The sequence below is a fragment of the Dendropsophus ebraccatus genome, chromosome 1 (assembly GCF_027789765.1).
Source record: "Dendropsophus ebraccatus isolate aDenEbr1 chromosome 1, aDenEbr1.pat, whole genome shotgun sequence".
Taxonomy (NCBI): domain Eukaryota; kingdom Metazoa; phylum Chordata; class Amphibia; order Anura; family Hylidae; genus Dendropsophus; species Dendropsophus ebraccatus.
Window position 1 is genome coordinate 224065021 of NC_091454.1, and position 13697 is coordinate 224078717.

At 45.7% G+C, this 13697-nt stretch overlaps 1 protein-coding gene across 1 annotated transcript in view; it reads left to right on the forward strand.

Moving 5' to 3' along the window:
• Positions 1 to 5419: 5419 nt before the first annotated feature.
• Positions 5420 to 13697, forward strand: part of LOC138767598 (uncharacterized) — a 30825-nt gene continuing 22547 nt past the window's right edge. Inside the window, exon 1 of the mRNA XM_069945320.1 lies at positions 5420 to 5435. Within this exon, the coding sequence (XP_069801421.1) occupies positions 5426 to 5435 (10 nt within the window). The 5' untranslated portion in view covers positions 5420 to 5425. The remainder of the gene's footprint in view (positions 5436 to 13697) is intronic.

Genomic DNA, 13697 nt, shown 5'->3' on the forward strand with positions numbered 1-13697 from the left:
GCACCTCTGAGGTGGGCTCACTGACTCCATGCCAGCACCTCTGAGGTGGGCTCACTGACTCCATGCCAGCACCTCTGAGGCGAACTCACTGACTCCATGCCAGTACCTCTGTGGCGGGCTCACTGACTCCATGCCAGCACCTCTGAGGCGGGCTCACTCTATGCCAGCACCTCTGAGGCGGGCTCACTAACTCCATGCCAGCACCTCTGGGGCGAGCGCACTGACTCCATGCCAGCACCTCTGAGGCGGGATCACTGACTCCATGCCAGCACCTCTGAGGTGAGCGCACTGACTCCATGCCAGCACCTCTGAGGTGGGCTCACTGACTCCATGCCAGCACCTCTGAGGCGGGCTCACTGACTCCATGCCAGCACCTCTGAAGCGGGCTCACTGACTCCATGCCAGCACCTCTGAGGTGGGCTCACTGACTCCATGCCAGCACCTCTGAGGCGAACTCACTGACTCCATGCCAGTACCTCTGTGGCGGGCTCACTGACTCCATGCCAGCACCTCTGAGGCGGGCTCACTCTATGCCAGCACCTCTGAGGCGGGCTCACTAACTCCATGCCAGCACCTCTGGGGCGAGCGCACTGACTCCATGCCAGCACCTCTGAGGCGGGATCACTGACTCCATGCCAGCACCTCTGAGGTGAGCGCACTGACTCCATGCCAGCACCTCTGAGGTGGGCTCACTGACTCCATGCCAGCACCTCTGACTCCATGCCAGCACCTCTGAGGCGGGCTCACTTACTCCCTGCCAGCACCTCTGAGGCGGGCTCACTTACTCCCTGCCAGCACCTCTGAGGCGGGCTCACTGACTCCATGCCAGCAGGGTGGGGGGGATGCTCTTTAAGAAAAGGAATATAAAATCTTCCTTAACTTTGTACCAATAAAACATACCAATCTCCTAGCGTCGGTTATGATGAGGACATCGCAGGGAGTCCAAACATGGCCGTTTACCTGTCCTCATCATTACATAAGGGGGATCTCACCTTCTGAGTGCCCAGGGCATATGATGTTTGGTATGCCAGGAATCAGAACGGTGAGATATGAAATATGAATAACGGCCGGGCCTGTACCGTACCTGAGGCGTCGATATGGCGCCTGGGGAAGTATCTTTTTTGATATTTCCAAGTGTGCTCCCTTGATGGCTGAGGGGGGTGGCTGAAGCTCTGCCCAGACAATATATATCACCTTTGGGTTATGTTCTGTAGCATCTATCACTTATAGTAGTATCGGGATATGTGTACGGGATATGGTCATAGCCGTACACTGACACCAAAAAGTTTGTTCTCAACATATAAATATCCCATCATATGTCTTACCAGGAAGTAATAGAATGTAATATTCATAAGGTATGTATCATTAGGATGGGAACACCCGAACAACACGTACATAGAGCTTAGTATTCAGTAAGGTGAATGTCACATGGGGAATCCATTCTATGTCACGTCGGGAGCATTCATAACATGTACGTCTGTCATATGGAAAAAACCATACGTAATGGATCTCACACTGAGAAGAAGAAGAAGAAGAAAGAAACAGCGCCCGGCGCACATAGCGTAATGCTGCAGCAGATTGTGTTATACCGCCTGGAGCTTGATTTCTACAATTCTTTGCCCGCTGCCCGTCCGGGGTCCAAACAATTCGATGGTGAAAATGGAGCAAAATCTCATCGCACGATGTGTGATGTCTCCGGAGTTCAGGCGCAGAGCAGCTTTGCCACGGGTAGTAGTCCGATGAATGGAAGGAGTCGTAGTATAAAAATTATATACACCTTTATTGGAATGACGTAAAAAAACAATATGTTCCGAGGCTGAACCTCTTCATCAGATCCTTACAAACATGTATGCATGTCAGATATTTATGGCAGAGGGTGTAGGAACACCCAGATTTGAATGTCCCAGGAACAGCTGCCATTGAGCACATAATCAGCAGGGCTTGGTATCTCTATTTTTCATTAAAGGGAACCTGTCACTGCGGGCACAGAGCACGCCCGACCCCCCGGTGCAGCACCCAGATACCCCTTCCGGTGAGTCCTGCTCCTGGAGCCGGTCCTGGGACGAAGATATCAGTGCCCGAAGCTGCTGCAGAGATAAGTCCGACGCCCATAGAGAATGACGGCTCTAGTCATTCTCTATGGGCATCGGACTCATCTCAGGTAATTTGCATACAGCGCGCACACGGCTTCGGGCGCTGATATCTTTGTCCCGGGAACGGCTCCAGGAGCGGGACTCGCCGGAAAGGGTAAGTATCTGGGGGCAGCAACGGGGGTCGGGCGGGCTCTGTGCCCGCGTCCCCGGTGACAGGTTCCCTTTAAACTATCAGAACCAATTGCTCTATATCTGTCCATTACAACATTAATGGAGTATCACTAAGATCTTGTTGAACTAAAACGATAAAATGATACGAAATATGTACATAGTTAAAAAAAAATTATATTTATGTTTTTTCTTTACAGAAGCTATATCAAGGTCAATTTCCAGCCTGTTTACATAGAAGGTGCCTATGGCTCAACCAGTAGGTGCTGGGTTTGCAAGGATTGCAGGCTGGGGTTCATATCCCCCTCCAGGTGATATAAGAACTTTTTTTAAATACAATTATACTTATGATTGTTCAAATTAAAATTTTTATAAATACATTCTTGTGACACTCTCCATTGGGAGGGGAAAAGTAGTAAAAGTGTAATAAAATAGCAATAGTATTATGGTATTACTCCTAAAAAATAAGATGGGACATTAAAATTGGAATTAAAATTTACACTCATTGTAATTGTAAAAATAAAAAAGGTTTAAGATTCACTATTACAAACTGCACGTGATATCGCTCCCTTAGGAGCTACTTAAAAGGGTGGTATTACACGGGCCGATGAAGTCCTGATAATAAATGTAAACGAGCACCAATCTGCTAGATCGGCGCTCGTTTACTGGGCCTATTACATGGCCCAATTGTTTAACAAGGGCTGCAGGGACATCGTTACCGATGTCCTTGCAGCCCTTGTTTAAACTTTATACATTACCTGTCCAGCCTGCAGGGCTCCTCTTGCGCTCTGCTTCTCCCCGGGTCCCGCGCGCTCCAGCTTCAGAGCGACCTGTCTCAGCTGACAGACTGCTCAGCCAATCACTGGCCGCTGCAGTTCTGAAGCTGGAGCGCACGGGACCCGGGGAGAAGCAGAGCTCAATAGGAGCCCTGCAGCCTGGACAGGTAATGTACTCTTCTTTGCTAATCGTCAGCGCCGGCCGCGCACCGCTATTACTCGTAGCGGTGCGCGGTCGGCACCCGACAATTATAGGTCAGAACCTATATCAACCATCATCGGCTTATCGTTGTCTTTATTACACGGAACGATAATTGGCCGGATAGGGCCGTTTTGGCCGATTATCGTTCCGTGTAATAGTAGTAGTCAATTTCCTCTTTTTAAAACAAAGCAAATCTGTAGTGCAAAGGTAAGTATACAGCCCATACAGCCTCGAAACGTTTTGTTTTTTTTTACGTCATTTCAATAAAGGTGTATATAATTTTTAATTTACGACTCCTTCCATCCATCGAACTACTACCCGTGGCAAAGCTGCTCTGCACCTGAACTCCGGAGACATCACACATCGTGCCTCAGATGAGAGAGATTTTGCTCTATGAGAGAAGTCATTGCATTACAGTATCTAAATATATCCAAACCTAATGACGACACTCATCGGAGGGAGACAAGGTGGAATTATGTCATCCATTCAGCAAGTTCGCTCATCACTATCGATATACCTTTAGTTGCCCGACGATTCATCGTTACATAAAACTTTCTAGTTTTTGGGGATTGTTCATCAAAAATCTTTTTCTTTCAAATCAGCTGGTGCCAGAGACTTGTAATTTACTTCTATTAAAAAATCTCCAGTCTTCCAGTACTTGTCGGCTGCTGTATGTTCTGCATGAAGTGGTGTATTTTTTCCAATCTGGAGAGCAGGAGAGGTTTTCTATGGGGTTTTGCTATGGCTCTGGGCAGTTCCTTACATGGACAGAGGTGGCAGCAGAGAGCACTGTGTTAGGGTTTATGCACACAGAGTATTTCTGGCGGAAAGCTCAGTTCGGAGTCCGCTGCTCGCTGCCCCGCACTCCCACTTGAAGTTCCACCGATCACTTAGGCTCTATTATAGGCTCGGGCGGATTCCAATGTCTGCCCAAAGAAGCAACATGTCAGTTCTTTGGGCGAACAGCAGAATCCGCCCAACCATAGAATGGAGACAGTGGAGAGGGAAGTGGGAGCGCGTGTGGATGAGCGGTGGATTCGGCACAGAGTTTTCCGAGAGAATTACTCAGTGTACATACACCCTCAGACTGGAAAGAATCCAATCTGTCAGTGCTGCCTTAGGACTTAAACTTGTACCGTACAGGACATGGACAAGATTACAGACACCTTCCCGAATACTTGGTTGCACAACCTGTGGCAACAAAGAGGAGATCCGAATGGTTCAAATATGATAAAATCCAAATGGTCAACAAGGTCTCCAAGGTCTCCAGTCCACAACCCGACCCAACAGAGTCTCCAGGTGTGTTGCATGGTTCGCCAACATCAGAGAAGACAAAATACTGGACCTTCACAAGGCGGATATATATAGCGATATCCTTGCATGGTTGTATGTGCTTGAGGTTTACTTCATTAAGTGTCCTGGTCCAGCTATTGATTTAGTAACCTTCATTATTCCCCCAGATACTCAGTGTAAATGGATTGTGTCCTGTGGCCAATATAACCAAGAAGGGAAATAGATCTTCGGAAGTTGTCTTCCAGTTTCCTATGGACATGGAGGCTACACTGAAAGCTCTTATCCTGGCTGCCTTCCTGTACATGGTGGGGGAGATTTATCAAAGGGTGTAAAATTTAGACTGGTGCAAACTACCCACAGCAACCAATCACAGCTCAGCTTCAGGCAGTGCTGAAAGGAAAGAGGAGCTGTGATTGGTTGCTGTGGGTAGTTTGCACCAGTCTAAATTTTACACCCTTTGATAAATCTCCCCTGGTGAGTTGTAGGAATGGTTCTAGGAAAGAGAAGCTCCAGTATCTGGCAAACATTTGGAGGCATCTTTCATTTCATGATTTATCCTTTCTGCAGATTGCAGTCATATTTCAGATTCTTCTTTTAGCTTTGCACACCCTTGGCATTCTCTCATCGGCTTCAGAAGGTAATCGCCTGGAATGGTTTTCCAACAGACTTGGAGTTTTCAAAGGTGCTGAGCACTTGTTGCTGCCTTTCCTCTCCGTTCCCTGTAGTCCCTGAGACAATCCAGGTTACACAATCCTCAAATTTCCTCCCCGAGCAGGAAATAATAATGAAGACAAATGACTAGGAGGGGAGTGGTGAGAGAAGAACGTAACGCAACATCATCTCTGTGTCTCTTATTCCTGACATAGACCGGGATCCCGGAGCAGCATCTCCATATGGATCCAGGTATGTAGCTGTATCCCTTACATTATCACCACCTGGTTCTTACACTACAGGGGTCATAACTCTCCCTATATGAAGACTTGTCTCTGCATTGCAAACCATAATCTTACTTCAGTTGCTTGATTATATTATAATCCTGCCCTTACTCTTAAAGTGTCACTGTCGTGAATTTTTTTTTGCAGAAATCAATAGTCCAGGCGATTTTAAGAAACTTTGTAATTGGGTTTATTATCCGAAAAATGCATTTTTATCATGAAAAAGCAGTTTGAAGCTCTCCCCCCTGTCTTCATTGTTCTCCTATGGAGAGAGCTAAAGAAAAGACCAAAACAGGACAACAAAGAGTTAATCTACAAATCCCTCACCCGTTATCTGTTCTGACCATCACCAGTGACCTGTCTGAGCTCTGATTACAGCTGTCACCCAGCTCCGTGCCTGTAATCCTCTGTTATCTGCTTTCTGCTGCCGGCTAACTCCCTCCTTCCTCCTCCCCCCTCCCCTCTCCATAGAACAGACAGGGTACGACTCCTGCAACAAGTCACAATTTTCAGATTTTTCAGAGTGGATGAAAAAGAGGAAGGAGGGGGGGACCTGGGAAAAGGCTTTTTACATGCAGATAATGGCAGATTTGACTAATAAACCCAATTACAAAGTTTCTTAAAATCGCCTGGACTATTGATTTCTGCAAAAAAAAAAAATACGACAGTGACTCTTTAAGGAAATGATTTACCAACAGCCGCCCTGCAGCCATTATGGTTGCATGTAACTTTGTAGAATAGAGAGGGGTAATGTTTATCAACCTATTTGTATGGTAACACAGGACCACTTTGGAAAAGAGTAATCTGTCCTAAAACATGAACCCCGGTCTAGCTCCTTAGGAAAGGTGCCAACATTCCAGGAACTTCAGAGAATTTGTTGTACAAGGGCTCCATAGCCAGAATTGTAGTATTCTAGGAGCCATATGGGGGCTTCAGGCCAGGCTTAGAGACCAATGGCTGCCCAGCTACATCCTCGTAATCTGTATGGATCACATTACTTTTACTTTCTAAAAGGCAAATCCTTGTAAGTATCTCTCTAAACCTGGGTACACCACCACTATTGGGAGTTTCAGAGACTTGTATCATTTTAGAAAGATTATAGGACTTCCAGTAAAGTACCACCTACACTCCTTCTACTCTTGTCCCTTAGTCTGGAATCATCTGCACCCACACCATGTTGGTTCTCCACATTCCACTAGTTGGCCAGAGTATCGGGGTGTGCCCCAAGGGACTTGTATTACCACTGGGGTGACCTTCCTTGACAACACTGTAATTGCTCTGGAGATACCTCTGGGGTCCCTGTGTCCACTATTCCTTTGTTGAGCTAACCACGATCACAGGTGACCCTGAAGACCTCCGTGCCCACACTGATATATATAAAGGAAGCTCAGGCAGTATGAATCAGGATCAGAATGGGCGGCCATCATGTAGCCAGGCAGATGGGGTGCTGTTTGCTTCCCCTTGTACACCTTCTCCATGGGCCAGTTCCTCGCTCCATGTTTGCCAAAAGGAGTAATCCTATGAATGATCTTCCCACTTACTAACCGAAAGGATGAGACCAACCAAGGCCGGGTGCCCCTTGGGGTTGGGCAACCTTTTTCAAAGTTCTCGGTAGCTTATGGGTCTTTTATTGGCGTACTGTAACGCACATACACAAAAACACAAAAAATTCAAGATATTAACCAAATACAGGTATGAAAATCACTAAAATCAATCCAAACTGCTAGAGAAAATCTCATTTGTCCCATTATGGTAAGGTTGCCTCATGCCCGGTACGGACCCTACACTGTACTTTGGCCTCTCCTGGGCTAATAATAAGCCTATTCTCTGGGCATGCGGGATCCAACTAATACAGGCAAAAATAATGCCCAAATAATGCCTATGGTGGGATGACTGGAGTGCACGACCAAGTAGAGGCAGCCACTCCTCCCAACTGAAACATGAAGACAAATTTGGTCAGCTCTCCTACGACACCACCCTAGGCAGGAGCACGTTGCTATGGATATTAAGTCTAGAGTATATGCTTATTATATGCCAAGCAGAGGCCAGAACAGAGTGTAGGGTCTATCCCGGCATGAGGCCACCTTATTGTGCTGGGATGGTACACACTACTTACAGATGGTATAGTGTGAGCCTCATTATGTTTGTGGAGATTTTCTTTAGCAGTTGGGGGAGCTTTTTTAGTGCTTTTCATATCTGTATTGGGTCGTGCCATTAGCGGTGAGCGGTTGTGTTGTGTTTTTGTGTGTCTACAATTTCAGCCATAACAACGTGCTCCTGCCTGGTGTGAATGGGGTTGAAGGAGAGCTGACCACATTTGTCTATAGTAATGTCCCGCATACAGTACGAGGAGACATGTAAACATGATGGGTGCCTGGGTTTATTACACAATACAGATATCACTGTAGGGTCATTTTCTGTACCCAGACACACGTAGCATCTTACACAATCCAACAGGGAAATCCACAGCGGCCCCAGAGGCAAATACACACACACATTGTATTGTTGTACAGTCATGTCAGGCTGGTCAGACTGTAGGACATAATGTTCACTGTCATCAATGTGGCTGTGGAAAGGATGAGTGTGGTCTATTGCTCCCTGGTGTCAGTCAGGTCCCCGTTTATGTCTAATGTCAGGATGGGGAGAAGCTGACTGTAGGACATACAAGGTATTGTTCTCTGTTATCATCCAGTCCAGGATGAAGAGGGGCCAGGGCTATGGTGCACAGAATCAGTTCTCTGCCTTTTCCCTACTTATAAATACCTTGACCACATAAAGTGACTCATTGTGACCCATCTAGGGCACATACCTGCCCCCCTACCCCCCCCCCCCATAGTTACCGACCCCCTCCCATAAAATTATTACTTGGTAAACATCAAAGGGAGGAGGCCGCCAGTCTCTTGCCTACAAGACAAGATCAGCTCCGGTATTCTGTATTTTCTGAATAGACCTCTGCTCCCTGTATACCCCATACTCCAGAGACTCTATAAATCATGTTTATCCCAAATAACGTATATGGGGTATTACTCTATGTATTGCTTTACACAGAACATCCCTGGAACAAAATGTCTGCACCTGTCCAAAGCCAACCCCAATGGCAGAACACATACGCAACGCAACGTGACCAACTCTACAACCCCAAGACGGTGGTGCCCCGGGGCTTGAGTGTCTGGTAAAGGTAAGAGATTATAGAATGTGTAAGGATAAAACATAATATATTCACGGCCCATGACAGTGTTTTTCCTTTATCTGTAGGTGGAAGAAGTCAGACTGCAGGAAAGTGGTGAGAACCTATAATCCTAATATCACCACCTCTTATAGGAATCTCCTCCTTTAGGCTATGTTCACACGGCGTATCAGACCGGCCGTTCCGTGACCCCGGACTTAAGTACATCAGCGTGCGCCCGCATCAGAGCTTACCATAGCCCACAGTGAAGCAAGCGGCTGGAGCCGCTCGCTTCACTGTGTGAACTGACAGGTCTTTCTGCGGCCGGAATTCACTGAATTCCGACCGCAGAAAACTGACATGTCAGTTTTTTCCGGCGCCGCATGGGATCCCGGCCGGAGAGTATACAATGTGTGTACGCTCCGGCCAGGATCCCATTGCACATAAGGCTATGGCACACACCGCAAAACTACGGCCGTAGTTCTGCGGCGAGAACTACGGCCATAGTTTTACGTAGTGTGAACATAGCCTTATACACCAAACCTTTCTCACATTGACCCTCTTAAGGTCCTATTACACAAAGCAATTATCGGCCATATTCAGCCAATATCGGCCATTACGGACGATAATCTTCTTGTGTATAATAGAAGACAATGATCAGTCGACATGTTCAATGTCGGCTAATCTTTGTCTTTCAACATGTTGAAAGAGCAACGATGAGGATAGCAGCGATATGTTTAGGCTTTAGTCTTTATTTAGTTTTTCTCACATTTTTTCTTTGTACCATATTGTGCTCATCGTCCATCATTTCCAGTCATGGAAAAAAAGATTTAAAAAAATAATAATAATAATAATATTATTAATAATAATAATAAAAAAAAATGGTGGTGCTTAGAAACCAGACTTTTTGTTTACTCCAGATCTATGGCAGTACCTTTATCCTGACACAGGGATCAGCAGTGCGCAAGGGTGGGGGGATATGTAATAGGCAGCTACTCTCTGGTCACTTTATTGACCCCTTGTATGCCACAATGAAAACGAATTACATTATAATGGCAGAAGGATCCTGGTGACATGATTGGTGCCCATACCCTGTATATAGGACCCCAGGGCTGTGTGGTTATATCACCTGTTATTTAGGGTGGTTGTTTTTCTTTTTTATGTTATGTATAAGTACAAAAGTGTGACTTAACGCCTCCCATCCCAATGGTACTTTGTGATTTATTTATTTTTATATATATATATATATATATATATATATATATATATATGTATTTTTTTCACATCTCTATCACTAACTCATTTTACTGTTTAGCTTTTCTCAACAGATCTGGGCAGACGCTCTTCCACACATGTTGGGAGTGTGAGTGCTGCGGACCGTCCTTTAATATGAAGTTTCAGGATCCTGGAAGGAGAGATGTGGTCTCACTACGTGCAGACTCGGGAGGTTGCTGTGGCGGAGATACCTGCGTAAGCTCCTTACTGCTCTACATACACCAAATGGAGGGGTCCTATTCTTCACCTTTATCTTCTGGTCAAAATGGAGAATAGTTACAAAGAGTGTCTCCTACTCTGACCTGTAATACCCACAGGTGGTTACAGCTGATCGATGGGGATCCCACCAGGGAAGTGATGACCTTACTGCTTGTCCAAAGTGGAAAATCTTTTAGCAGAGAACTCCAGGATCCCCAGAAGCTCCAAAATGATTTATGGAAACAGATGAAATGAGATACTAAAATCTGAACAGATTCTTCTTGTCTTTCAGCTAAAGATCACCGCTCTTCCAGACGACACCATTGGATTCATCACATTTTTTAAGTTTTCTCATAAACCGATGATCACAATCCTGATGACACTCGGAGAGCCGGCATTCACTGCCCGCTGCCCTTATCCAGCTCACAGAACCCCATTGAGGTGAGGTATAGACTTTGAAGCCATCATGGCCCTTAGGCCGTCCCTTTATAGTGATCAGCAGTGTCGCCCATTGGTTATAGTTCTCTTTGGGTGTTGGTTACATACAGTTGTGGTCAACATAAGCACTCTTATTGGATAAATATAAAACAAATGCCTTTAGAAATAAGTGGATATGGGTGTTGATTGAACAGTAAAAATGAGTTCGAGTCGAACCTCGAACAGTAGTGTTGTTTGTTTGGAGGTTTGACTCGATTTTAAACTCCATTAAAGTCAACGGGAGATGTTTGGGTTAATTTTTATTTCAATACAGGTGAGGAGAAGCTGTAATTACCATCCAGAAGAATAAACTGGGTACATGGAACAACTTAGTAAAGAAAATTTAACTCTAAGAATGACAAGAAAAAAAAATTGAAAAAAGTAAAATACTCCATTCCTTTAAATGGATAACTGAGGCAGCAGAGTTAAGATAGTGACATAGCAGAGCTGAGGTAGTAAAGTAGTGATGTAGCAGAGTTGAGCTAGTAAGGTAATTAGGTAGCAGAGTTGAGGTTGTAAGGTAGTGACGTAGCAGAATTGAGGTGGCAGTGATGTAGCAGAGTTGAGGTAGTAAGGTAGTGACAGCAGAATTGAGGTAGTAAGGTAGCGACATAGCAGAGTTGAGGTAGTAAGGTAGTGATGTAGCATAGTGGAGATAGTGTTATAGCAGAGCTGAGGTAATAAAGTAGTGATGTAGCAGAGTTAAGGTAGTAAGGTAGTGACGTAGCAGAATTGAGGTAGTAAGGTAGAGATGTAGCAGAGTTGAGGCGGCATTGATGTAGCAGAGTTGAGGGAGCTGTGACCTTGCACTACTTTTTGCACAACCTTTAGCAACTATGATGAGATTCAAGTGTTTTTGAGCTTCCTTTGAGATCTTATTGCTCTAATAATCCTCTGATGGTCAACGTCTCCAGTCCTCGAGGCAGCAAAGCATGGTGTGGTCCTCCAACATTGAGTGTCCTGGTCCAACCAGATACTCAGTGTGAATGGATCGTGTCCTGTGGCCAGTATAACCAATGAGGGAGAAAAGGAATCTTCTGAAGTCGTCTTCCAGTTTCCTATGGACATGAAGGCTACACTGAAAGCTCTTATCCTGGCTGCCTTCCTGTACATGATGAGTTGTAGGAATGGTTCTAGAAAAGAAAACGAGGAGCTAGAGTATCTGTCAAAACTTTGAGTACCCCTTTTCATTCCTTTGTTGCTATAACCAGACGCATCGGGTTAAACAAACCAGGATATATTTTATATTCTTCTAAGTATCTTCCTTTTGCTTTGCACACTCTGTATTCTTTCAATCACCTTCAGAAGGTAGTCTCCCGGTCCTGAAGGAGTTTCCCGAGGTGCCGAGTACTTGCTGGCTGCTTTTCACTCTGCTGATTATGTTGTGATTGCTGAGGCCATGTCATCTGACGGAGCACTAAATTACTTTCTTTTTTGGCCAATAAGCCTTTAAGTAACCCAGAAGTCTTTTGTGGGTCATTGTCCTGCTGAAAAATATATATAATGGTATGCAGGGCTGTATATATATATATATATATATATATATATAATGGTATGCTGGGCTGTATATATATATATATTATATATAATGGTATGCTGAGCTGTATAGCTAGATGTATAACCAGTAGGAAGAGGAGATTGTGAGCCCGCAGTATAGAGCTCTAGTGACATCACATTTGGAATACTGTGTCCAGGTCTGGAGACCTCACCCACACAAGGACAGGATTTAAGTTTAGATGTGGTAAAGAACATATGACACTGAATTATTAACATTTTTTTCTTATTATGTTGTTTTTCTTTCCTGTTTTTTCCCCCTAGAGATACCAGCTAAATAAACTGTCCAGCAGCAGGAGCTCCTCCTCTTATGACAGTGGGTGGATTACAGCAGGAGGAGGAGACTTTGGTGGTGGTGGGGACGGTGGTGGAGGAGGGGACGGTGGCTGTGGAGGAGGGGATGGTGGTTGTGGAGGAGGGGATGGTGGAGGGTAGTAAGGAGGTGGAGGAGTGAGTGATGGTTGTGAATAGAGGAACAAGAAGGTGGAGGGATCTTACTGTGGCAGTGTAGGAGGGGGCTATATTGGAGGTGGTTGATTGGAGCTCTTGGTGGTTAGGAGACTATATTGGAGATGGCTGATTGGAGCTCTTGGTGGTGAGGAGACTATATTGGAGGTGGTTGCTTATTGCTCTTGGTGGTGAGGAGACTATACTGGAGGTGGCTGCTTGGAGCTCTTGGTGGTGAGGAGACTATACTGGAGGTGTCTGATTGGAGCTCTTGGTGGTGAGGAGACTATATTGGAGGTGGTTGATTGGAGCTCTTGGTGGTGAGGAGACTATATTGGAGGTGGTTGATTATTGCTCTTGGTGGTGAGGAGACTATACTGGAGGGGGTTGATTATTGCTCTTGGTGGTGAGGAGACTATATTGGAGGTGGCTGCTTGGAGCTCTTGGTGGTGAGGAGACTATACTGGAGGTGGCTGATTGGAGCTCTTGGTGGTGAGGAGACTATATTGGAGGTGGCTGCTTGGAGCTCTTGGTGGTGAGGAGACTATATTGGAGGTGGCTGATTGGAGCTCTTGGTGGTGAGGAGACTATACTGGAGGTGTCTGATTGGAGCTCTTGGTGGTGAGGAGACTATATTGGAGGTGGTTGCTTATTGCTCTTGGTGGTGAGGAGACTATATTGGAGGTGGCTGCTTGGAGCTCTTGGTGGTGAGGAGACTATACTGGAGGTGGTTGATTATTGCTCTTGGTGGTGAGGAGACTATATTGGAGGTGGCTGCTTGGAGCTCTTGGTGGTGAGGAGACTATACTGGAGGTGGCTGCTTGGAGCTCTTGGTGGTGAGGAGACTATATTGGAGGTGGCTGATTGGAGCTCTTGGTGGTGAGGAGACTATAGTGGAGGTGGTTGATTATTGCTCTTGGTGATGAGGAGACTATATTGGAGGTGGCTGCTTGGAGCTCTTGGTGGTGAGGAGACTATATTGGAGGTGGTTGCTTATTGCTCTTGGTGGTGAGAAGACTATATTGGAGGTGGCTGCTTGGAGCTCTTGGTGGTGAGGAGACTATACTGGAGGTTGCTGATTGGAGCTCTTGGTGGTGAGGAGACTATATTGGA